Source organism: Cetorhinus maximus, chromosome 24, assembly GCF_964194155.1.
Source record: "Cetorhinus maximus chromosome 24, sCetMax3.hap1.1, whole genome shotgun sequence".
NCBI classification, from domain to species: domain Eukaryota; kingdom Metazoa; phylum Chordata; class Chondrichthyes; order Lamniformes; family Cetorhinidae; genus Cetorhinus; species Cetorhinus maximus.
The window spans coordinates 4,075,058-4,102,642 of record NC_135902.1 but is presented as its reverse complement, the minus strand read 5'-3'; the positions used below and the strand labels follow the sequence as shown (position 1 = coordinate 4,102,642).

The window sequence follows — 27,585 nt, the reverse complement described above, 5'->3', positions numbered from 1 at the left end:
GTTGCAGTGATTCACTTTTGCTCTAGCTTCAATTCCAAATAAACTAACCACTATGTCAATGCCATTACTTTGCAATGGCTCAAATTCAATATTTAAGGAGTTTTCATCTCCATATTTTACACAACATGGCTTGTTCTTGTATTTGGTCTTGTCTCCTTTTACTGGGTTTGAGCTGAGATTATTCATTACATGCAAGCCACCTGTTTCCAAAGAACATAGTCTACTTTAGGGAAATATTGCATTTTTAAAGGGGAAGGCCAATGTGGGTGGGGGTGGCAATAGGTAGATAGTTGAGGGTGAATTCCAACAACTATGTGTAGCACCATGGATGAAATATCATAAACCATTATAATTGCCTGTGGAGAATCATGTCACCTATTTCTGTTCTACTTTGAGATAATCATGGCTGATGCATTTCCTGATAGACTTACATTGACTAATAGCAGGCAATGCTGTGTATCATCCTGAACCCAAATCAGACCCACCTGACCACAGAAGGCCCTCTATTGGTCTACTATGGAACACCCACCAAGTGGTGACTTTTAAATGGAGAACTTTGAGTGGAAAGCGAATGATATTCTTCCTTTCCCATTCACTTTGGTATATTACTGTGTTTTTAAAAAGTTACCTTTTCTTTTTACAAAACTATATAATAAATGGATTCCGAAACCATTTTATTTAGGTTACAGCGTTGGAATATATAAAATTAAAATTTCGAAGTTCTTGTGATCCTCAAGTTAAATCAGTAGAAAAATTGCTGTCTTAAAACAGAGCTAAACCATCTGAGAAAGCACTCTACAGTGTTAAGGTGCTTTTCTGTATACTTATTATCCTGCAAAATCTCAGGTTCAACTTCTTACTGTGTTTGGAGGTTGATCTTTCCAGACAATTTGCTCTATTACATCAAACTTAAATTGGCTTCATCAGATTGTCTGTGTCTAATACCATGTTCCATTTTAATTTCTAATAGTTCTTTGAGGTGCCATTTGACTCGAACATGAATAGGACGAAGAACAGACCTCTGGTCAGAGGACAAATTAGGTTGGTCTCTTCAGAATTGTACTTGTTACTTTTTTAGAATCTCAACAGCTTTTTTTTAATTTGTAAGCTTTGAAATGTTTTTTACACATGGTTCATGTTAACTGCACAGTGTGATACTGAGCAACACAAACTAGAAAAATACAAGCTTTGGTTTCCCATCCGTGTTGAATTACTGAATCTTAGGCTAATGGAAGGCTAGGAAGTAGAAGAATCCTATATTCCCCTAACTGTATATAGTCAACCTCCTCACACCATTAGGCTCTGTAAACCTCCAGAATGAAACCTCTTATGGTGTCAGCACTTGCTGCTCTAATAAAAGGATGTTCAAACTATTCTGAATCTAAGAATATTTTCTTAATGGTGAGAAATTAGAAGCTGTTGAGCACAGAGATGTAGTTGTCCTTCTATGCAAATCACTAAAAGCTAGTGCACAGGGACAAAAAGTAACCGGAAAAGCAGATGGGAATGTTGGCGTTTACCTTAAAGGGGTTGGTATACAAAAGTTTGAGTTTAATAGTTTGAGGAGTGATCTAATCAAGGTGTTTAAAATGAAGAAGGGATTCAGTAAGTAAGATATATATATATAATATATTATTTGACTTGGTGGGGGAATTCCGGAACAAGAAGATACAATCTGAAAATTATATCTAGGCCACGTAAGAGTGAAATCAGAAAGAAATTTTTCACTCGAGATAATAGAAATCTCGAACTCTTCCTCCCCCACTGTCACCCCTGTTTTGCTAAAGGTTTTAGACGCCAAGGGGATTGAAAATTTCAAGACTGAGATTGATAGATCATTGTTGAGTAAGGGTATCAAGGGATATAGAGTTCAGGTAAAGATCAGCTATGACCTAAAGGAGGAGCCTACTGCTGTTCCTATGTTTCTGTATTGGTATTTTTTTTTAAGAATAGCTAACAATGGAAGTTTTTTCATTTACGTATTTTAAGAATTATTACAGTGTTTTTGAATTGATCACTAATTTTAACCACAAAAGCTTTTTTTTTCTTTTAATTTTATATTTTCTATGTACTCACAGTTTATGGTATGTTGTTTGTGGCCCAGTCTACTATGGTACCTATCACCCATTGTCAGAGTGATTTTGTGCCTGCAGTTCCCCTTAGAATAATTTTAAGAGCTTAGTTGTACTATTGAATGGAAGTATTAAATTAAAACAAAAGGGAGGGAGGAAGTAACTGGACGAATCACCTTGATTAGCACACTTGCTCTTCCCTAATGGGTGGGTTAAGAGCACTGTCGGAAGAGGCCAATCAGGAAACAGTGTATATCGCTGGGGAGAGGAAGACTGCAGAAGCAATGAATGAATGGTTTGATTAGGTTTCTTGGGCGCTTTTTACAGCATTGATTCTGTGCAACCCTGAACACTCACTTGTCAACTCAGCAATTAGAAAAAATATTAGACCACAAGACATAGGAGCAGAAATTAGGCCATTCGGCCCATCGAGTCTGCTCCGCCATTCAATCATGGCTGATAAGTTTCTCAACCCCATTCTCCCGCCTTCTCCCCGTAACCTTTGATCCCCTTACCAATCAAGAACCTATCTATCTCGGTCTTAAATACACTCAATGACCTGGCCTCCACAACCTTCTGTGGCAATGAATTCCATAAATTCACCACTCTCTGGCTAAAGAAGTTTCTCCACAGGTCTTCCCTTTACTCTGAGGCTGTGCCCTCGAGTCCTAGTCTCTCCTACTAATGGAAACAGCTTCCCCACGTCCACTGTATCCAGGCCTTTCAGTATTCTGTAAGTTTCAATCAGATCCCCCCTCATCCTTCTAAACTCCATCGAGTATAGACCCAGAGTCCTCAAACGTTCCTCATATGTTAAGCCTTTCATTCCTGGGATCGTTCTCGTGAACCTCCTCTGGACCCTCTCCAGGGCCAGAACATCCTTACTGAGGTACGGGACCCAAAATTGCTCACAATATTCTAAATGTGGTCTGACCAGAGCCTTATAAAGCCTCAGCAACACATCTAGTCCTCTCAAAATAAATGGCAACATTGCATTTGCCTTCCTAACTACCGACTCAACCTGCAAGTTAACCTTAAGAGAAACCTGGACTAGGACTCCCAAGTCCCTTTGCACTTCAGATTTCTGAATTCTCTCCCCATTTAGAAAATAGTCTATGCCTCTATTCTTCCTACCAAAGTGCATGACCTCACACTTCCCCACGTTATATTCCATCTGCCACTTCTTTGCCCATTCTCCTAACCTGTCCAAATCCTTCTGCAGCTTCCCCGCCTCCTCAATACTACATGTCCCTCCACCTATCTTTGTATCATCTGCAAATTTAGCCAGGATGCCCTCAGTTCCTTCATCTACATCATTAATGTATAAAGTGAAAAGTTGTGGTCCCAACACTGACCCCTGCGGAACTCCACTAGTCACCGGCCGCCATCCTGAGACCCTTATCCCCACTCTCTGCCTCCTGCCAGATAGCCAATATTCTATCCATGCTAGTACCTTGCCTCTAACACCATGGGCTCTTATCTTACTGAGCAGCCTCCTGTGCGGCAGCTTGTCAAAGGCCTTCTGGAAATCCAAGTAGATAACATCCATTGGCTCTCCTTTGTCTAACCTACTCGTTACCTCCTCAAAGAATTCTAACAGATTTGTCAGGCATGACCTCCCCTTGATGAAACCATGCTGACTTTGCCCTATTTTATCATGCACTTCCAAGTATTCTGAAATCTCATCCTTAATAATGGACTCTAAAATCTTACCAACGACAGAGGTCAGGCTAATCAGCCTGTAATTTCCCGTCTTTTGCCTCACTCCCTTCTTAAACAGGGGGGTTACATTAGCGATTTTCCAGTCCTCTGGGACTTTCCCTGACTCCAGTGATTCCTGAAAGATCACCACTAACACCTCCACTATCTCTTCAGCTATCTCCTTCAGAACTCTGGGGTGTAATCCATCTGGCCCAGGTAATTTATCCACCTTCAGACCTTTCACTGAATTAAAAAAGCAATAGGGTCTTATCAGAGCCTGGGCTCCATTCAAATAGAGCATTGTGTATGCCATCCAATTTTGGGATCATGCATCCATTAGTAATCATTTCTACTCTTCGCAATTGTTCATGCAATCCTTTTGTAGTATGTGATAAGCTGTTGTGTGTTTTGATGCATTGACTATATATAACCACAAAAATTGTTGGAAAATTGAAATGCTTCCAACATGTAGACTAATTGTTTTCAGTAGTTCATCAGTTTGTTGTGTTTGATTTGTCACATTTACATTATTGCCAGCACCATCACTTTGAGTGTAGTTTCTGAGTGTTCCTCTCTCTTTCAGGATTATTTTCTAAAGAGACCCTCTAATTTCTGCAAAAGCACATGTTATTTTCTTTTCATTAACCCTTTCACCAGCTCCAACCTTGTCTAACATTTGATCAAATATCAGTTAGGTGAGAGTGCCTGCCCTTGACATCAAGGCAGCATTTGACCAAGTGTGGCATCAAGGAGCCCTAGCAAAACTGGAAACAATGAGAATCGGGGAAAACTCTCTGCTGGTTGGAGCCATACCTGACACAAAGGAAGATAGTTGTGGTCGTTGGAGGTCAATCATCTCAGTTCCAGGCATCGATGCAGGAGTTCCTCAAAGCAGAGTCTTCGGCCCAAACATCTTCAGCTGCTTCATCAATGACCTTCGTTCTAATCATAAAGTCAGAAGTGGGGTTGTTCGCTGATAATTGCACAATGTTCACAATTCGCGAATCCTCAAATTACTGAAGCTGTCCACGTCCATATGCAACAAGATCTGGACAGTATCCAGGCTTGGGCTGACAAGTGGCAAATAACATTTGCACCACACAATTGCCAGGCAATGACCATCTCCAACCAGAGAAAATCTAACCATTTCCCTTTGACACTCGATGGCATTACTATCACTGAATCCCCCACTATCAACATCCTGGGGGTTGTCATTGACTAGAAATTGAACTGGACTGCCATATAAACACTGGCTACCAGAGGCTGGGAATTCTATGGTGAGTAACACACCTCCTGACTCCCCAAAGTCTGTCCACCATCTACAGGGCAAAAGTCAGGGTTTGATGGAATACTCTCCATTTGCCTGGATGGGTGCAGCTCCCACAACACTCAAGAAGCTCGACACCATTTAGGACAAAGCAATCCGCTTGATTGGCGCCACATCCACAAACATTCACTCCCTCTACCACCAACACACAGTAGCAGCAGTGTGTACCATCTACAAGATGCACTGCAGGAATTCACCAAGCCTCCTTAGACAGCATCTTCCAAACCCATGACCACTACCATCTAGAAAGACAAGGGCAGCAGATACATGGGAACACCACCACCTGGAAGTTCCCCTCCAAGCCATTCACTATTTTGACTTGGAACTATATTGCTGTTCCTTCACTGTCACTGGGTCAAAATCCTGGAACTCCCTCCCTAACAGCACTGTGGGTGTACCTACACCACAGGGACTGCAGTGGTTCAAAAAGGCAGCTCACCACCACCTTCTCAAGGGCAATTAGGGATAGGTAATAAATGCCGGCTTAGCCAGCGATGCCCAAATCCTATGAATGAATAAAAATAATTCCTGCTGATATTAACCCAAATATTCTCTACACTGATTCCAGTGTACTTTTTGCCCAAATATCTAATAACATTCCCTTACCATTGAACTAATTCATGAATGGAATTGGTACAATTTTAGCAATATTTAGAAATAAATCTGTACTTTGACAGATTAGTAATACTCCAAAGTAATTCAATGACAAGAACTCATTCTTACATTGAGATCAACTACAAAACCAGAACTGACGAGGAAGAGTGTATTTCACATGCATTTTAATAAAATAGACCTGCAACATAGGCCAGCAAGCCACTATTTTTAAGTTTATATTGATAGTCTTCACTTTTTTGGATAATTCTACATATAGATACTTGACAATTATAGACAGTATGAAATCTTACTGCTGTCACTTTAATTTAGTCATTTGCTTCAACTTGTTACTGAGCATTGCTTTGTAAAAATGCTTTCTGGTTAAAATGAAATTAATGGTTAGAGTGTCTCCCATGACAGGGAAACAGAATCATTGAAATAGTTTGTGCAATTCAACTAATAATGTTGAAATGTAAACTGGCCTATAATATCCAAGTGTCTGAAGAGACCCTGTGCCTTAAGAGCAAATAACAGACATAACAGTTTAATGATTCATAACAGAATTCTCGCTGTGCATGAGCCAAATGTACTTTTTTATTTTGATCTATGTCTTCCCAAATGCTTAGCACAGCGTTATGTAGTGTTCTATTGTGCCTCTGTCTCATAGATATAAAAGTGTTAACATTATGCTGCAGAACTTGAGAGCTTTCAGGACCTTGGATTCTTAAACATTAATCTTGCACACGTTGCTGACCCTTCACACCTCAAGGCATTCTTTCATTTTCTTTGTGAGGCTAGGGAGTCCTTGCATCTAGAGGTGTACAATGCAGGTTTCCAACTCATTAATTAAAAGCCTGGGCACTTGATAGATTTGACTCTGTTTTACCACACACTGCGTGAGGAAACATCCCAGATGCTCATCTATAAACTTGGAGTCACGGTGCGAATTGCTGAAAGGAGGATCCATCTGCTTTTGGTGAGGAGCTGCGAAGAGAGATGGACTCCTAATGGAGCTGTCTTCACTGCTGCTGCCATCTTCTTCCAGAGGTCAAGCTGAGTTAATTTGATGGAACTTATACCATTGTACACTTCTCTTACTAATGTCCTATTCAACACAAACCCACAGTTTATAATTCTGCTTTAACTTGAAGTCAGGTAGGCAGTTGTAATTCATGGCACTTATTTTAATCTTAATTTCCTCACGCAGTGTTTAAAAGCTCTTGAATCTCTTTATCTCTGACGACTTACACTTTTTCAGTACATTAAAATGTCCAGTTAAAGGCTTGCACTGATAAAGCAACAAATTCAGTACTCTTTGCGTTCCTGTACTGCACCTTTACACTGTCTCGCAAAATAAATGCGCCTATCTTCTTGCTGTCACATTTTTCTTCCAAAATATCACATTCTGTTGGCTGAGAAATGACAATTTTTGTAAATCATGCAGCCTCTTGAGGAATGCACACAATGTTCAGGTTAGTTTTGAGTGTTCTATTAGTTACTTGACTTTCTTGCAGACATTTAAAGTAAAACACTCAGCATTTGTTACTCAATTTCCATGGCATTTCTTTTTGCATATTTAAACGTATTTTAGCTCATTTATTCAGAAAGGGAGAAGTGTTTTGAGTGCATTACAAAGTAGTGTTCATAAAACACCTGGAATTAGAACATTTTCTACTTATTTTGATGTCACAGGTTAACGGATGGGTGGTTACGTAGGTTCTCACAGGATACAGCTATTTGGGAAGATCCATTCTCTCTGTTTAATATAAAGTAACAAAAGAACAAAGTAAGTGTAGGGAACCATACTGACTGCGACCACATCACACCCCGCCCCCTCCCCCGGCCCACTGCCTTGTCCCTGACCATTGTCCTTTTTTAACTGTTTAGGTTAAAATGATTGTTTAAACAGTCTCTAACTTAAATGCCCAGCCCAACTTAAATGTGCGGTGTTATTATAACTGCTCCATAACACCTGCTATTTCAGGTCTCTGACTTCCCCCAGAGATGCTTAGCTGGCATTGATCCTGTTTTCTGCTAAGCATTTAAGTCTGGAAACTTCACTGCTGGCCAGATAGGTCCCAAGTGGCACTGGCAACTGGTAAGGATTCTGGACTCTTTGCAGGCACATTCTGATAAAGCTTTTAGCTAGCTACAAAGATATGAGGCTTCAAATGATGGGTGTCTGTGGCATTACATCAAAAATATTATGCATGAACTTTCTCCAAAGTAGCAGGCTCTTTAAACTCATTTTTAAACCTGGCTTGTCAGGAAGAGTACGTTGTTTCAAACACTTGATCGAAAAAATTAATGACTTTCCCATTCTGCACAAATTAAACCCATTATCAGCATTGTCCTTCCTACCTGGTCCAATGCACCTGCAAAACTGCCAGCATTATCCTTCCTACCAAAACCCACTACACCCTGATAAAACTAATGAAACATGCCACCTTCATCGTCATCGTCTTCCATTGCACACCCCAAACCTACTACTTCGCTACTGAATCTATCAGCTTTATTCTCCCTTCTAGTTTCCATTGGTCACAAATCAGCGCCTTTGCCACACTCCAATGCCATTCCAATAGCACGACTGAACAGAACTGTTTAAAATATATTTAAAACAATGGCATTTGATTTCATTGACTGTAGTCTGTATGTTAAATTGTCTGCTCTGCTGCGAACACTGTTTCCTTTTTGGTTCAAGCACCACTTATTCCATTTTTTTTCACAATTCGGCCTAAACGTTGAAACCTTGCATTTATATTGAAGTTTAAGATGACTAGAATACGTGTAATTCGCTGTGCATCCTCAAACTATTTCTGTGAATAATTCAGTGCATTATTAATGTGCCTCTTTTCCCTTTTCAGCTCACCTTTTGTAACACACTATCATGTCTCAATTGAACTGGTTAAGACAAAGTGCACAAGTGCAAGCTGGGATTGACACACTGCTCAATTTTATCTCTTTTCCTTTGCCTCTGTTTCCTACATCACCTTTTCAGCACAGTTCAGATTGACAACTTGCAGCAAGGGTAATCACAAACTTAAACCCTACAGCATTGTACTGCAATGTATTTGCTAGGTCCCAATATTGATCCACTGGTTTCTCCCGTAGAGCTCAAAACATCATCAGCTGATAAATATTAAATCCTGAAGTTGATTCAATTTAAGGATGCCTTTGTGCTATTGCTATAACATCGATTCACAATGATTTAGCTTCGTACCATTCTACCATTAGTGTATAATGGCAGCCTAAATCCAAGGTCAGAGCTTGACCAGACTCCAGAATGAGATCATCAAGAGTCAGGTCAGACCCTAATTCTGGAATTGTCATATTAGTTCAGCATAAATCCAGAGCAAAAATCACTTAGCACTGATACCATACTTGTAAACGCATTCAAAATATGTAAAACCTTCACAGAAAAATGAGATTTTACATAATTAGACTTTGATTTTGATCAAAATGGAGGAATGCCATTAATATGTTGTAATTTAGCTACCTAGCTATTGCTGTTATCATAGAGTCTTTTCTATGTACTCCATGACTACACAGCTCAGTTTGATTCTTTCCATGGCACATTCCATTGATCTTACCTTTTACACTGCCCTCATTCTCCTCCTTTGAAAGCATGTCACCACTGTCTGTTTGATCTCTCGAGCTGCAACCTGTTCCTCCACTTTCACTGCCCATAAGAGGGGGAGATTTGTTCCAAATTTGTATTTTCAGTGCCCCGGATGTAGAATATCCTTTTTCCACCTCTATTCCCCACTCCTTCAGAAGTAAAATAGTTTACATCACCCTCACAGTAAAGACAATGAATGTTTCAAAGGCACCAACCTCACGAGATAAACATGGATGTGGAAGGCTGATCCATCCAGAAAGTCCCTAAAACGCTCTCCCATTGTGGAAATCAGTTGTTATGTCAATGGTGCTGAGTTTTTATTTCCACTGCTCTACCAGAAGTCCGTTCTACATGTTGATTATCCTTGAGGAGAGTTATTGATATAAATCATAAAATTACATTTTACATTCTTTTACTGACAGCCGTGGAATGTAACCTAATCTTATAGTATAGGACTAAACTATGGCACTAAAACTGCCTTCCGAACTAAAATACCACCTCATACTGATTAAAATTAGTTCAGTCTTAAGCCTTGTTAGTGTTAATTAGTTATCGAGTTTAGTGTCACTGGATAAGGTGACTAATTCCTCTAAGCTGCCCCCTTTACTTGTCTCACTTGTACTGAGTTCACAGTAAACAAGTTGGACTGGGATTGGTAGTGAGCCTCAGTGTGATGCACGTTTGTTCTTTACATTACTCTGAATTTAGATATATCTCATTAGCAACGAAGATGTAATACTGATTTCTTCAGTCATTGTTAACTGGAAATTTTAAATAGGCAACCAAAGTTCATGACGGCATAATCTAAATAATTTTCTAATAGATTGTTTTGCTCTTCTGTGTTCTATCCAATAGTTGTATGCAGTTGACCAAAGCTGTAAGCTATTATTTTGGAAGTTCCCCAGTGTTTCATTGTGGCCACTGTACCTCATTGGGATTTTCATTGCTGCCACCGTTAGATATTTGAATATTTGGCTGGACTTGCCTCTAAATGGTAGTGTAATCCCTACCATACAAATTGCAATTATTTTCCTTTTCACTAATTTCCCACTTTGGCTTACCTTGTAATAAGAGTCACCTTGGCTCATTTGATAGCACTCTCACCTCTTCCTCACGTCTTGAATCTATAACTTAGACTGACACTTCCATTCAATTTTGCAGCTGTTAAACTGAGGCCCCATCTACCTGTTCAGGGGGAAACAAATGTCTGGCAAATATTTATCCTTTAACCATCATGCAAAAAAAAGACTTAACAGGTAATTTTACTCTATGTAAAGCCTTGCTCTGTGTAAACGACCACTATGTTTGCTTACATAACAGTGACTGCACTTCAAAATACTTCACTGGCTTTGAAGCACTTTGCGATATCCTAAGATCATAAGATGTGATATAAATGCACACCTGATCATTTGCATGAGATGTTAAATCGAAGCTCTGTCTTCTCTCTCAGGTGTAAAAGATCCCATGATATTACTCGAAGAAAAGCAACAGAGTTCTCTCAGTCACTTGGTTATTCTTTATCTCTCAAGCAGTGTTCCAAAAGTAAATTATTTGGTCACTTATCTACTTCTGTTTTGGAGCTCTCTTGTGCACAAATTGGCTGCCACACTTCCCTTCATTACATCAGTTACTGCATTTCGGGGATTGCTTCATTGGCTGTGAAGCACACTGGGACATTCTGAGGTTATAAAAGAAACTTGTATAAATGCAAGTTTTTTTTCTTTGTCACATTCAATGTTGCACATCATGCTGTCCTCAAGTACTCTTATTGTTCAGTTACATACTTCAGTAACATCTGTATAAACACCTTTGGAAAAAAGTAGAATTACCTAGAAAAACTCAGCAGGTCTGGCAGCATCGGTGGAGAAGAAAAGAGTCGACGTTTCGGGTCCACACGACCCTTCAACAGAAGGGTCGTTCTGTTGATGGGTCGTGTGGACCCGAAACGTCGACTCTTTTCTTCTCCATCGATGCTGCCAGACCTGCTGAGTTTTTCCAGGTAATTCTGTTTTTGTTTTGAATTTCCAGCATCTGCAGTAGTTTTTTGTTTTTATCTTTGGAAAAAAGTCACCATTTAAAGCAAAGAAAGTGAGAAATTATTTTACAAACTTTGATAAATCTTCTCATTATCGATTCCAATTAAGCCATATTTCATAACCTATTGTTTTGATGCTTAAGAATGATTTATTGAAGAGAACATATCAACGTTATTGAAAAAAATGATTTATGAAGCTGTTAACAAAACTGCTAAATTAATGTTTGCCGCAAACACTTCCACAACTTTCAAGTTGAATCCCATCTCACAGCTGTAAGCACTAAATACAGTAAGTTGACAGGTTTCTCAATGAACACTTTATTCATTAAGCCTATGCTGTATTTTTATTCTGGTCAGTCAAGTGCATGGAGGATCTAAAGACATTCAGATCATATTTGCATAAAGTATTTAATTGAATAGAAAACTATTATTACATACATGTCTGTTTCAAAAATTCTTTAAGGAGAAGCTAGACTAGAGATTCTTTTGAGGATGAGAGTTCAGTCCAATCCATTAAGAAGTGAGCAATGCTGGGTCTTGAAGACTTTCGTTTGGTATATGGGGGGATGGTGAGAAAGGCTGGTGTTGATGCATTCAGCTCACCATTTTATCCCTAGCCGCCTTACACCGTTCCTTCTTCACTGATATTTTTGCATTTTAATCTTTCGCAATCTGCCTGATGCCAGACCATGCCTTCTACTTAATCAAAGACTTCTACTCCACATCCATTCTTATTTGCAGAAAATATTATCCCCCTACATGCATTAAGCCAGTTATCCATCTCAATTACAAACATCATGAATATATGATGGATAGGATGGAAGGTATTTATGATTGAGCGTTTGCAGACTTCACTAAAAACTGTAATTCCAAAATGATTAGGCCTGTTTTGAGTGTTAATCTACGCATGCAGGAGTCAGCAAATCATTTCAGTAACTATAATTTGTGTTCCTTTACCAGATTGTCACCATGATATCACAACTGCACTGTAAACTATTGGAAGTTAGCCCTAAATGTGGCTGACGGTAGAAAGTCTGATGGCCAAACTGTGTAAAAAAAAATCTTGTATGGATTTGCATTTTTTAATGTAAATGTTATGAAGGTGTAATCAGATCCAGCTAGTTTCTGTATGTCAGCTGAAGTGTGCTGTTCCACCTTTGGTATTACATGTGATTTGGCAGAGCAAGTCAGCCAACTGGAATTGCTGCAAGTTATTCAAATATCCCCCATGACTTCAGATCTAACAAACAAAAGGCTTAATTTAAAATGGAAAGTGCTATTTGAATCTTGTAGACTTTCCCTCCTCCTCCCTCTTCCCCATAGGTTTCTTCAGAGCTACTCAGCATTTCCCAGCCAAAAGAGTGAATAAGCTATCTGCTCCCAAACCTATGACCTTGCCAGCCCCCAGCAAGATGCATTGGCTCAGATTCACTTTTTGCATGAGATGTTTTTTTTTCCATTCACCATCCCACCCCTGTAACACTCCCTTACAGCACCACTGAAATTGCAAACTTTTCACATTCAGTTTTAATGTTTTATCAAAATGTATACTGATTTTCACACAGGATTTAGTATCCTTGAACTTATAAACCAAATCTTACTTCTAGTTTTAAGGGAATAATCTTCAACAGGCAAACTGTAGAATTACTGCAGTACAACGGGTCCCAGTGTAAAGTGCTTACAGGTGTAAAAATCTGTTACTAAGTGGGTTGAAGTGTTACTTGACTGTCGACGAGTTTAAACGTTAACATTCCCCCTGCTGTGATTTGTAGAATCTTGCAGGATAAAGGATAAGTGGCTGCTCTGAATGAACTGAGTCTCTATCATCACAGCACTCTGTGTCCATCCTTCACTTGCTGAAAGTTGCTTACTATCCTGACTTGACAGGTTGGTGAAACTCCACAATGTTCCTGGCTCGTTCTGGGATGATGGATAGGGAATCACGCCTGGCCATGCACCAGAACCTGTTCACGCTATGCAATTGTGAAGCAACACCATCTGCCCTCAAAAAACCTTTGTAAAAGATATTGTCATCAACATTTACCACACAAGAGAGCTCTACCGCCTCAATTTCTTTGTTTCATTAACTCCACATTCTGTTACTTTTCATGTTCAACTACTTGTTTTACAATGAAGGAATCAGATTGTCAGAAGAAGTGTTGGGATTTGTGCTACAATCTTTGGACAAACAATGTTGCTAGGAATCCCTTCAAAATAGTTTCTTTAGTTGCAAGTTAATCTGTTCAGTTTTAGATAATACATGTCAAAATCATCATTAATTTTTATATTTCTGTGTAATGTTGAATTTCCCATGCCATATGCATAACATGGGTATTCATTACTTAGTAGTAGCATCTACAATAGGAACATTCAAATGACAATAAAGCAACTTAGTTTATCATAATAACCTGCACGACTGTTGCAATCATAAATCCCCCTCTACATTTTACTGTGCTTAAAGACAGACTAAAACTGAATAATAGAATACACATTTACACAGCATCTTTTCTGTCCTTAACACATCCCAAAGTACTTGCAACCATTGAATTTTTTTTGAAATGTAGTCATTGTTGTAGGGAAATATGTTTAAAATGCATGCAAGTGGTGTAATGGTATTGTCACTGGACTGTAATCCAGAGACCCAGGGTAATGCTTTGGGGACCCTGGTTCGAATCCCGCGGCAGATGGTGGAATCTGAATTTAATTAAAAAATCTGGAATTAAAAGTCTACTGATGACCATGAAATCATTGTCGTAAAAACCCATCTGGTTCACTAATGTCCTTTAGGGAAGGAAATCTGCTGTCCTTACCTGGTCTGGCCTACATGTGACTCCAGACCCACAGCAATGTCCTCTGAACAAGGGCAGTTAGGGATGGACAATAAATGCCGGCCCAGCCAGCAACACCCCCACATCCCATGAACGAATAAAAAAAAAATGTGATGACTGAGTAATAGGCCTGCATTTGACTCATTAATCGACTTATATAATAAAGGCATATAATTCTGTACTTTTTAGGTATGTGTATATGGTATTCATCGGAAGTACATTAGCACACAAACTTTGGCATAATAGTGGAGCAGTTTGAGGTCACGTTGAGTTCCAAACTCAAATGGAATCCCTGGCATCTAATGGTTTCACATTTGACCTGCATTGCAAACATAGTCTTGACTAGTTCATGTTCACTAACAGAAGAAGGAATGAATAACAATAATATGATGTCATCACCTAGTGAGATTAACATTTGGCCCAGCCCTTCCTACCTACTTTGATGAATGTGTTTTTTGCCTCTAGTAACCTGCAGCCAGCTCACCTGCATTATTAACAACAGAACTTTGAATATGGTGTCAGCCATGGCTCAGTTGATAACACTTTCGCCCCTGAGTCAGAAGGTTCTAGGTTTCCGGTCCCACTCCAGTGCAATACTGAGGGAATGCTGCACTGTTGGAGGTGCTGCCTTTCGAATGAAGTGTTGAACTAAGGCCCAGTCTGCTCTTTTAAGGTAGACGTAAAGACCCCATGGTGCAATTTTGGAGTAGGACAGGGAAGTTATCCTGGCTAATATTTATCCCTCAATCGTCAACGCAAAAAACATTATCTCATCAGTCTCACATTGCAGTTTTTGGGACCGAGCTCTGTGCAAGTTGGCTGCTACATGTCCTGCATTACAACTTCAAAAGTACTTCATTGGCTGCCGAGCGCTTGGGGACATCTTGAGGTCATGAAAGGCACTTTAGAAATACAAATCATTTTTTTTCTTTTAATGTTAGAGTCTCCAAATATCACGATATCACCACACAAGTATTATGACATTGAAATCTTCAGGGATACACGCCACTGATTCCAAAGGAACTTGGATCAGGCTTCAGGACATTTCTACGAATTTGCCTTCCAAACCTGTCGTGAACTTTGGAGCAATTCACTTCAGAGTTCCTTGCTACAGTGACGCTGATGTAAAAGTTACTATTCAACATTTTCTTTTATTAAATCCCAGTGTCTACTATATCAGTGCTTTCATTGTCCCTTGTGTGTTAAATATTTTTGACCCCTGTCAAAAGCTAGTTGCATTTGAGCACTCCATAAGAACATAAGATAAGAAATAGAAACAGGAGTAGACCGCATGGCCCATCAAGCCTGCTCCACCAAGGTCATGGCTGATCTTGGACATAAAGTTTATTTTCCCACTCACTCCCCATATCCCTTAATTCCTGAGAGACCAAAAATCTGTCTATCCCAGTCTTAAATGTGTTCAACAGTGGAGTATCCACAACCCACTGGGGTAGAGAATTCCAAAGATTCAGAACCCTTAGAATGAAGTAATTTCTCCTCATCTCAGTCCTAAATGATAGACCCCTTATCCTGAGACTGCGCCCCAATGTTTTAGTTTCCTGACTAATGGAAACAATCTCTCAGCATCCCCCCTTTCCAACCCCTTCAGAATTTTTTAAGTTTCAATGAGATCACCTCTCATTCTTCTTAACTCCAGAGAATATAAGCCCAATTTACTTAACCTCTCATCATACGACAACCTCATCCCAGGTACCAATTCAAAACATTTTCTCCATCCAAACACACGTCTCAACGTTAACTGTGAACAGCGGTTCAACTGCAGGGGTTCCGAGGTGGATCCTGTCCTCTGCCAACATCCAAATGTATCCACCTTCACCTGGGGTCACTGGGTGACGATGAGAAGCGTGAACCCAGCCAGCTGGAATCAGATAACACGGCATAGAACGGGAATTAATCCTGAGACTGCCCATATGGCTCAGCTACTCACTTAGTAAACTCACGAAGCATTGGGAGAAACACAATGTTCTTTGAGCATATCAAACCCTTGTAACACTGCAATGGAAAAACAGCAACAGAAGTTAAAATTGTATGTGCACAAATCAATGCAACTGGGAATTATAAATATAATTTAATTAGATTCTGCTGAAAACCTGCAAGTGGTTTACATAGACAAACATGATACATGAGAAATACCTATAATTCACTTAATCACTCTTGAGTCTGGGTGTGACATAGTGATATTGTCACTGGACTGGTATACCAGAGACCCAGGTTAATAGGGACCCTGGTTCAAATCCCATCATGGCAGATGGTGAAATTTGAATTCAATAAAAATCTGGAATTAACAGTCCATGAAACCATTGACGATTGTTGTAAAAACCTATCAGGTTCACTAATGACCTTTAGGGAAGGAAATCTGCCGTCCTTACCTCATCTGGTCTACATGTGACTCCAGACCCACAGTAATGTGGTTGACTCTGAACAAGGGCAATTAGGGATGGGTTCTGGGTTTCATAGGATGTGGACCACAAATAAAAAATCCACGTAATGTAATATGTCAAGCAATTCATGGAATAACCTGCATAGAACACCCTCCAATAATTTTTTAAATAATTTGCTCTTAGCTCAGTATCTAATTTTAGAAACTTAAAAAGAAAACTTGCGGGTTACCTTTAATTGCCTTTACTGTAGGAAATTTGCAAAAGACCCAGTGTCGACTGGATGGGCCGAATGGCTTCGTTCAGTGCTGTAAATGACTCTGAAGGAATAATGCTGGTTATATTAATTAGTCAGATTTCACCCAACCCACCTATCAATGTACAAAACAACACTTGCCCCAGCATCAACTCAAAGTAACGTGGCAGTTTTGGGCATTCATAATTGCAGACTAGGCAAAAATACCTGACGCAAATATGATCCATTCACTTGACAATAACCACATTATTGTGAGGGATAGAGGAGGTGGTGCTGGAGAAAGAGCAGACAACATTTCTATTTGGTATGTAGACATTTAACTGTAACATTGAAACCTGAAGCAGTGATACTGAGAACAGCAGTGATACTGAGAACAGCAGTGATACTGAGAACAGCAGTGATACTGGGAACAGCAGTGATACTGGGAACAGCAGTGATACTGGGAACAACGTTGACTGATATGTTTTTTTCTGGAAACCTTTTGGAATTTTGTAAGGAGCGTAACTTATGCAATTTGCTGATTTATGCTTTTTTTTTAAACCCTCAGCCCTCTCCATGCAGTATCTTTCGCTGTTGCCTGCAGTGTGCCTGGTATAGCTCTACTGACTCTTGGAGTTAACCCACTGACTGGAGCTTTAGGAGCCTTTAACATTTTCCTCTACACATGCTGCTACACCCCAATGAAACGGTTGAGTATACTTAACACTTGGGTAGGCTCTGTGGTTGGAGCCATTCCTCCAGTTATGGGATGGACAGCAGCGACAGGCACCATTGGCGCAGGTAAGTCTGTCCTACAAAAAGTGCACATAGGAAATGTAAGGATGTGCACTGAATGTATATTGAGTTTCATTCCTGACAAACTTGTTTCTGTTAGTTATAAATATGGATGATCATTTTCAATGAACAGAAAGAACAGTTTAGGAAGGAATTCTTTCTATGACAACAGGATACAAATGTTAATTAATTCATGACAGGTAGAACTAGCCTAACCCTATAGTGTTGGATAATTTAGGAACACAACTAGACCTTGTATCAGAACTTTTTCTTCACATAGAGCGTGATCAACATGTGGATTGAACTTCAGATAGAGAGGAGAACCTAGAATCATTTACAAACCAAGTAAAAGCTACAGTGGAGGGACTTTATGGGGTCATTCTGGATGGATTAACTAGGGATAGCTGAATGACCTTCCTCATCCATATTTATCTTGTGATCTGTTGGGGGATCATGCAGACATGCATTTATTTCAGTGAAATATGCAGCATAGCAGCAAATGGTTATCTAGTTTGTATTCATTTAGCCATTTTTTAAGACTGAATAGATTTACATTCCTGCACTCCATAGCATAGAACTACATTCCCCAAATATGTTAGCAGCACGGCTGTAGCTTCTGAGTTCTAGGTTGGTTATTTTCTGTATATCAAACAGCCAACTGTTTTATGATTAGATCAATTAGTTCACATTCAGACATTTGTGCCATACTCATTGGACTGCTGTTCCTGTGAAGATCCACATGATTGTTCAGTAAATGGTCATCCCATAATTGTTTCTAAACCTGCCTATTTCCAGAGTCAAGATTTAGAAAGAACAATGTGACTATTCAGAATGAATGAATGTCCTTCTGGCATGAATTGAAATAATAGATTGCACTTGACCCACTTGTTATTAAATGCCACATCATTGCTAGACCAAATCTGGTGAATTGGGCAAGGCACAAATTAAGGGCACAAACCACCCAGCAATTGATCTAAGGTGGTCCCAGTGGACACATGATGGCCCTTATCATTAATTGCTGATCAGATAAAGGGATTTTCTCATAGTGGGTGGTGACTCAACAGAAGGGCACCAGACAGTGTGCTGCCTTGGTGGCCTGAGATCAACAGTACTCAAGTGAGCACTGTTTTACTGCAGATGTTAATGATATTAATACAACAGTTTTCAATCATGGAAACAAGCACTGCTTTGCCTGAAGTACATTGATGCCATTAATTGTCAATAGTCGCATCCAAGCGAAGTGAAAACAACATGGATTCAAGCTTGGGGAAAATTTATATCTTGTTTATACTGGGACCCCAGGAATTCTATTTAAATTGAGTGTAAAGTTTTGAGTGGAGCTGGTCACAGTTACTGTGCTGGCTCTCAGCAAGACAAGCTTCCTTAACAATGTGCATAAATGTTTTTTTAACAGTAAATTTTGTTTCCACTAAAACTGCCAGAACAGAGCACATGGAGTTGTAGGGACATGGATTCTAACCTCCAGTTATAAAATATAATAAATGTGATAGAGTAATATCAAACTGTTACTAACTCAGCAGATTTAAATTGTTCAACATCAAGGTTGAATTTCAATTGCTTTTGGTGACATTCCACTTCGATGCCTTAAGCATAGCATTCCCATTTGTGGTATAATCACCCTGGAACCACAAGCATTTTCCTTCCTTGTGCTTTGTAATAGTTTGACATCAGAATAAGTGTTATATAAACTGCTACCTCATGTGGCCTCACTGTGATGGCCTTTGAGCTACCTAGCAACTGCGAAGCCAGCTGAATACTGTTGGAAGTATCTGACATATTGTAGCCTTTGACACATTTCCAAGTGAAACTAGCATATGCAACTCATAATCTGTCATCAGAGCTGCCCTGATCTGAAACTGTAATGTAAACAGGGCAGCTCCAGGCTCCGTCAACCCCACTGACCAGATAGTCGTTCCATCTGCTAATGTAAACAGGACTAATGACTCTTGTGTATCCTGTCACTCCTGTGCTGAGCTGTAAAGAGGATAGACAGTGAGCACTTACAGAATATCCTTTGGAAAATTATAATGAAATGACCGAGTTATCAAATTCTTCCTCAATATGTAGTATTCTGTAATTGCTCATCGAATATTCTTTTTCTGCTATTTTTCTTCATGTTAAAAAGTGTGACTTCAGACAGCATTAGCTAGAATTTCATTACTCCATGAAATTATGAGGTGACTACTGCCCACTCTGAAATATTTGGCTACTAGAATTGGAAATCATACCAGGGCAAACTTAAAATTGGGCTGTTATAGAACTGACTTAACAGAATTCTAAAACTGGTCACTAGTACTAGTTAACACTTTCGACTCCTTGACTACAGAGAGATCCGTCACAGCTCCAGTACCTTAGAAACAAGTTTGTACTTTTTTCCAATGCATGGCATTAGTTTTTTCACAACACCTTTACAGTGGTAGTAATAAACTACCCATGCTGGGTCTATGAACACTATAAAAATATATTTGGGATTGTGTAAGTCATCATAAAATCAAAATCCTGTTTGGGAATTTCCAATATTCGTGTCCACGGGGAGGATAAAATTAGCTCTGCTTCTTAAGGACCTCACTTTGATATTGCTGGGGTTATACCTTAAGTGACACAGGCTTAGACAGGATGTTGACGTTTTCCTAAAGTCAGCCATTATATCTTCAGCTCATGCTTGTGTTATTACCCTTGATAATTGAAATGTTTTACTTTTTTTGTAGCCTGTGCCTCTATCACATTGCACACCCGTCCCCACCATAGATGATAGTTGTATCTCTGCCCAGATATAGCAAAAAGATCAGCCTAGACTGAATCTGCAGTTGGTTTTCCCTCCCTCATTAGGCAGCAACACTTCACCTCAGCTTTGTGCTTTCTCCTTAGGGCCCAAATTAGATTTTTAGCTTGCCGTGTGCAGAATTGAGTACTCTATGTAACTGATATATTGATACACATCATGCCATAAAACTGTCCCAGGTTCTCTCTTTATTTTGACCATTTACATCTATAACATTTTATTATTTTCTCAAAATGGATTTTAAAAGAAATGGATATAGCCCATATTTTACCATCATTTTGGGTCATTACTTGATGTTTGTGACATTTGAAAAAGGTTTAATCTGATGCAGTGAGCATCTAATGTGTAATTGATCTCTTATCTACTGAGGGTTTTATAAATAGATTACTGAGGTAGTCCAACTACATGAGACTATGGATTTTGAACCCTTTGAGAGATGTGTTCAAGTCAGGCAGACAAAACAAATTTTCATTATTGTATTAACAATGCAAAGTCCTTTCTTGTAATACTGACTGGTAAGGTTTTCTCATGTTTTGAAGACACAATAAGGGTGCTGGTGTAGTAAGGGTCATCTTGCAGACGCAACCAGCTTCTTCACTTGTTCCTACATTTTCCTCCTTACCAGAAATGATAATATAGTTATAAAATGTGATATGTTTATTTAGTGATCATAGAAGCATTTTTATTTAGGAAAAGTTCGACATAGCAGCATCAGTGTATCTTATCTAATTGTCTCGCAGGTGCCAGTGAGAGCGTCAAAATGGAAGGAATGACAATGTTGCACTGTTGAGATTCCTCTAACGCCTTAGGCTATTTAGCCAAAAATGAAATTGTGAATCTAAAGATTTAACAATTCATGATCTAGTCACATCTTTTAAGCACTGTAATTAATGTAGTACATTTGTCTCTGGTTTTCATGTAGATAGTATGCCATATTAGTCAGTGCCAAAACCACTGGGCACTGGAATGTGTGAAAGAATGGCCTAAGTTGATTTCCCTGTCACTTTAAAAGGGGCTTCAGGCCATAAAATTAGGGGATTACTGTGCAAGGAATTGAGTGTAAAAGCTTAATATCAGCTTTTTAATGTCATTTTTTGTACGTTTTATATGCAGAAGATAAACTTCTTAGAATTTAATCATTTTAGGAGAGTAACATGAGTTTGTCATTGTTTGAAGTCTAATGCTCCCCTCCCTGCCCCTCTGTTTAGGTGCTTTGTTATTGGGTGGTATCCTGTATTCCTGGCAGTTCCCACATTTCAATGCTTTAAGCTGGAACCTTCGAGAAGATTACTCACGAGGTGGATACCGCATGATGTCGGTCACACATCCATTGCTATGCAAACGGGTGGCATTCCGCCACTGCATTGCTCTCATTGGACTGTCAACTCTGTGTCCTGTCTTTGATGTAACAACATGGACTTTTCCACTCATTTCTCTCCCAATCAACTTGTATATCAGCTACCTCGGCTATCGATTTTACAGGGATTCAAATCGCAACAATGCTCGAAAACTTTTCTTTTGCAGCCTCTGGCATCTCCCTATGTTGTTGCTCCTCATGCTGACCTGCAAGAAATCTCTATTTGGAAATGAGGGAATAGCTCACCACAAAGTTAAAACAGAAATGCAAGCATAACATTCGTTATGAAGTCTTCAAAAGGTGGCAAAGACTATTTCTGTATCATGTTGTTACGGCCTCGTCAATTGGGATGCACTGATTCCTTCCTGGAAGTTGTACCACTGTTTATGATTTTGTAATGTTACATAAAAATTGTTCTTTTCATCTTCATAGGAACACAAGTAGGCCATTCATCCCCTCAAGCTTGCTCAGCCATTCAACACATCACGGCTGATCTGTACCTCAACTCCATATCCATTGATTCCCTTATCTAATAGTTTTGCAAGCTCCAATTATCTCAGAATCCACAGCCTTTTGGGGGAGACAATTCCAGATGTCTACTATCCTTTAGGTAGAAAAAATGTTTCTTGACTTTTCTCCGAACTGCTCTAGCTCTGATTTTACGTCCCCTTGTTCCTCACTCATTCAGGGAAATAGTTAATCTGTGTCCACCCTATGGAATCTTTATGACACTTCAAATACCTTGATCAGCCAACCCTCAATCTTCTAAATTCCAGGCAATACAAGCCAAATTTATGCAGTCTGCCCTCATAATTTAATCCTCAAAAAGGTCCTATATTTTCAACTTCCACATTGTGTCCATAAATGTGTCTTCTGATCTCCCTGAAATATGCCCCTTGACATATTATGGCCTCAGATCCTATAGGTATCCCTTGGTCACAATATGTAAACACACCAATAACAAATTAAAACATTTTTCATCACGAGAAGAATTCTGAAAATCCAGGATTTCTTGAAAAATCTGTGGCCTGTGATTTGCACAACAAACGTTGTGTGTTCTTAAAACTAATTGTAAAATATTCAGATGCGTTCTTCCAGAAAAAAAAATAAAATAAATTCTCCTAGAATTGTGGCACTTCATTGAATTGAACTTACTGTGAAAGCACTCCAGAACATTAACCTGTTGCAGAACCATTGAGACTTCCAGCCACACACTAGGACATGTTCAAGGCATTTCTCTTCCAATCCAAAGTTTGCAGTTAACAATGACACCTTTGTTCAGGAGTGCTGTGACACTTTATATGGCACATTAAAGTTAATTTTTCAGTATTGATTTAGAGTTATTGCCCTTGTGCCTGAACAGCATTCTTCCCACATATTAAGTCTGACTAAACTACAGTCAGTCAGCAATTCGTGTTGCCGAACATGTCCTTTGAAAGCTGATAGTCCAGAAACATCCCATTCTCATCTTGAGAGTTACATTATGGAACTATATAAAAGGAAAAATATCTGAATCACAACCCATGTTAACACCAGATTTATTTATTATACCAATACAATAATTGCAACTAAATTGGTACACTATGTGTGATACTTTTAATTCTTCATCTCAAATTGCTACCACAAAGGACAGAACAGTAACTACCACTCCATCGCCTTAGTGAAACTCAAAGATTGTTTCTGCACAGTTTGGAAGGTCACAACATATAAATAGTCTTAATTTCATATTTCAAGTGGATATACAACAAAAAGTGTACACATCATCATACTTTACTATATTTTTTATGTCAACAATGCAGCCTAATGCTAAAGGTGTTTTTTTTTTGTGTATATATAATTGTGTACCAGTGGTTGAATTAGGGGGTGAATTGCATAGCGGTTATGTAACTGGACTCATAGTCCAGAGGCCTGGACAAATGATCTGGGGTTTGTGAGTTCACTTTCCACTGGGACAACTGGGGAACTTAACTTCAGCTAATTGAATAAACCTGGAATTTAAAAAAGCTAGAATCTGTAAAGGGAACAATGAAACTACCGGATTGCCATTAAAGCCCACCTGGTTCATTAATGTTATTTAGGAAAGGAAACCTGCCGTCCTTATGTGGTCTGGCCTGTACACGGCTCCAGAACCACAGCAATGTACTTGACTCTTAACTGCCCTCCGAAATGGCCTAGCAGGGCATGGCGTTGTATAGAAATGGGCCATAACTGCTGGTCTTGCCAGCAAGGCCCACATCCCATAAAAGCATTAAAAAAATTTTGAAGTGGAAAATGTGATCAGAATGCAAAGTAATCATCCAGTTGTTTGTTATTCACTGCCACTTTGACCTGCAATAATTGATTAATGTGATTAAAAGAGTGGAATCTGAGCATGAATGTATTAAACAAATTAAATATTTGATTTATATTGTCTTTTTTTATGTCCATAATAAATGAGAGAAACAGAATAAAATGGCGTACAGTCACATTCTGCTCTTCTTTGCAAAGTAGGACAAGGGGAATTATAGTGTAAAAAGTTCCATTATAGTACTTACATTTCAATGTGAATATGTAATCCAAACCATTGGTAGAACAATGCACATTATTTGGATGGGTCTTTTTTAGAATGGAAGTATAAAAATTTGTCACCTAAATCACGTTGCTCCTGGTCAGATATTAGACTATTTGAAGTTATATCTTTGTCAAAAGATGTTGATTAAAAATAAACTAAATGTATTTTTTATGCATAATTACTAATTGGTCTCATATTGAGTCAGAGGTTGCACTGTTGCCACGGGCAGGGTGAATTTCTCTGGAAAGAAGTTTGTAAGAGGCCTCTTTAGTGGCAGTAAAGTAAGTGTTTTTAGATATGTTCCAGAAAAATAAATAACTTTCCTTGGAAAAACTCAGCAGGTCTGGCAGCATCGGCAGAGAAGAAAAGAGTTGACATTTCGAGTCCTCATGACCCTTCAGCAGAACTGAGTAAAGTTAGGAGAGGGGTGAAATATAAGCTCGTTTAAGGTGGGGTGGGGGGAGAGAGGTTGGGGGGGGTGGGGTGGTTGTAGGGACAAGCAAGCAGTGTTAGGAGCAGATAATCAAAAGATGTCACAGACAAAAGGATCAAAGAGGTGTTGAAGGTGGTGATATTATCTAAGAGAATGTGCTAATTAAGAATGGATAGCAGGACACTCAAGGTACAGCTCTAGTGGGGGTGGGGTGGAAAGACTGACAGGGCATTACAGTTATAGATTTAAAAATAATGGAAATAGGTGGGAAAAGAAAAATCTATATAAATTATTGGAAAAAACAAAAGGGAGGGGGAAGAAACGGAAAGGGGGTGGGGATGGGGGAGGGAGTTCAAGATCTAAAGTTGTTGAATTCAATATTCAGCCCGGAAGGCTGTAAAGTGCCTAGTCGGAAGATGAGGTGCTGTTCCTCCAGTTTGCGTTGGGCTTCACTGGAACAATGCAGCAAGCCAAGGACAGACATGTGGGCAAGAGAGCAGGGTGGAGTGTTAAAATGGCAAGCGACAGGGAGGTTTGGGTCTTTCTTGCGGACAAACCGCAGGTATTCTGCAAAGCGGTCGCCCAGTTTGCGTTTGGTCTCTCCAATGTAGAGGAGACCGCAAAACATCAACTCTTTTCTTCTCCGCCGATGCTGCCAGACCTGCTGAGTTTTTCCAGGTAATTCTGTTTTTGTTTTGGATTTCCAGCATCCGCAGTAGTTTTTTTGTTTTTAATAACTTTCCTTCACACTGCAGAGAGACAAATACCTTTGCCCCCCTCATATACCACAGTTCCATAAATAAATCTCAAAGTACTACAGAGAGAAGCTATACTCTAATTGTCTATCAACCTTGGAAGTGGCTTTAAAAGATAGGTCAAAATGCATACAACTCCTGAACATAAATGAATTTGAATTTTTTTGTAACATCCTTACTACTGTATTGAAGGACCACAGAAATAATTATATAGAATGAGATCATTTACCCATTGTAGCAGTGCCAATGTTCATTCTGAAACTAGACTAGTGTAATTCCACCTCTGGATCTTTCCACACCTATTTATTCTCTTAGTACATATTGTTAGTACTCGATACGTTGCATTAACAGTCACTTTGTAGTACAGAACTTAAATATTGAAAAGTGAAACATGTTGCCAACACTTTTTGTCTTACATTCATCAGGACGAATGCAAGAATGTCAAATTTCAGTTTTAGTTAGTGCAAGTCGGAAAGCTTTGGCAACCTGACTCTCTTTTCAGCAATACTTTGCATTACTAAAATGATTGAAGTCAGGACTTTTATTCACAAAGGAAAACCCTTCAAGCTAGTCCTTCCAGAATTCTCTTTTTTTTTGCTGGTTGTTCTAATAGGGAGATATATAAATGAAACTGCTGTATCTATTACATTACAAAGAATAAAAATCAAATGTCAAATTTTCATTTCTCACACAGGTAACATGCCGCATTTGTTAAATAAACATCCCATTGCCTACGATTAGCCAAGGAAAATTTGAAAATTCCAGTCTTCATTTTTCAATGTTTTTACACAAAAACGTTTGAGCTGATTTCAGTGCCTGACAATGATTTCTTGAAGTATCGGTCCTCAATAATCAACAGCGGTAGAGGCAGATCTTAAAAACAGTAAGACTTGGTACACTCTGGGCATTGTAGTTTATTGCCATTTAATCTCTTCAGTTGCTATTGTGAAGTCTGGAAATCGCCATGAACTCCAGCCTCATCCTTCACAAGAGCGGTACAGACCCCCAATAGAAAATGTATTTAAAGGCATTTCAAAAACAGAAAACACACATGTTGGTTTTTAGCATTTTCTTGTAAATTCTGCATTTTTTTATGTTAACCTTGTTATCAAATTTTCATCTTATCGGAAAAACCAAGATGACAGCTGAAAATATATTCAAAAACTATATGGAGTGCTTTGATTTGCCTGTTGGATTTTGCTGATGGTTTATTGTCCTTGTATCTCCTTGGTAATTCCTTACTGCTAGGTTTATTATTTGTATATGATTTATCTTTGATTGTGATTGGCTACTGCCTTGGCTTAGTGGTAGCGCACTCACCCCTAAATCACAAGGTTGTGGGTTCGAGTTCCACTTCAGATACTCAAAACGCAATCTAGACTGACAGTGCTGAGGAGGTGCTGCACTGTCAGAGGTGCCATCCTTCAATGAGATGTTAAACTGAGGTCCCGTCTGGCCCCTCAGTTGCATGTAAGAGATGCTATGACACTGTTTGAAGAGCAGTGGAGTCCTCCCCACCATCCTTCTCATCATTTGTCCCTCAATTAATGTCAATAAAAAGATTATTTGGTAATTATCTTATTGCTGTTTGTGGGAATTTGCTATGCACAAATTGGCTACCGTGCTTCTTGCATTATAACAGTCACTGCACTTCAGAAGTATTTTGTTGGTTGAAAAGTGCTTAGGGATGTCCTGAGGACACAAAAACCTATATAAATGTCTTTCTTTGTGAATATAATATTTCAGCTAATCAAGTGGGTGCCATATGAAACATTGTTACAATCACTAGAGACTAATACATTTTTTTAAAAATAGATATAAATTTCCCAGTAATCTACACAAAGATCACATGACAAGGTTTCATGTTTTAAGATTTTTACTGTAACAAACTAAAATCAACATTGACTAAACATTTCTTGGTTTATTGTATTAGTTGCCTACTACACAAAGGTATTCCCTAGTAACTTATTAACACAATCAAAAACCCCATGGCACATTCATATGTTACATTGCATTCTCTGCAGCATTGTAGTCTTGTGATTAAATTCAAAAGCTCCTTCCAGCTCTTGTCCTTGCTTTAC

The 27,585-nt window shown here is 39.0% G+C and overlaps 1 protein-coding gene across 1 annotated transcript in view; it reads left to right on the top strand.

The window, feature by feature from the left end:
• cox10 (cytochrome c oxidase assembly factor heme A:farnesyltransferase COX10) overlaps window positions 1–24,166 on the top strand; it is a 130,344-nt gene extending 106,178 nt beyond the window's left edge. The window contains exons 5-7 of the mRNA XM_078570680.1: window positions 971–1,041; window positions 17,379–17,611; window positions 21,617–24,166. Coding sequence (XP_078426806.1) covers window positions 971–1,041; window positions 17,379–17,611; window positions 21,617–22,041 — 729 coding nt within the window. The 3' untranslated portion in view covers window positions 22,042–24,166. The remainder of the gene's footprint in view (window positions 1–970; window positions 1,042–17,378; window positions 17,612–21,616) is intronic.
• Window positions 24,167–27,585: the final 3,419 nt, after the last annotated feature.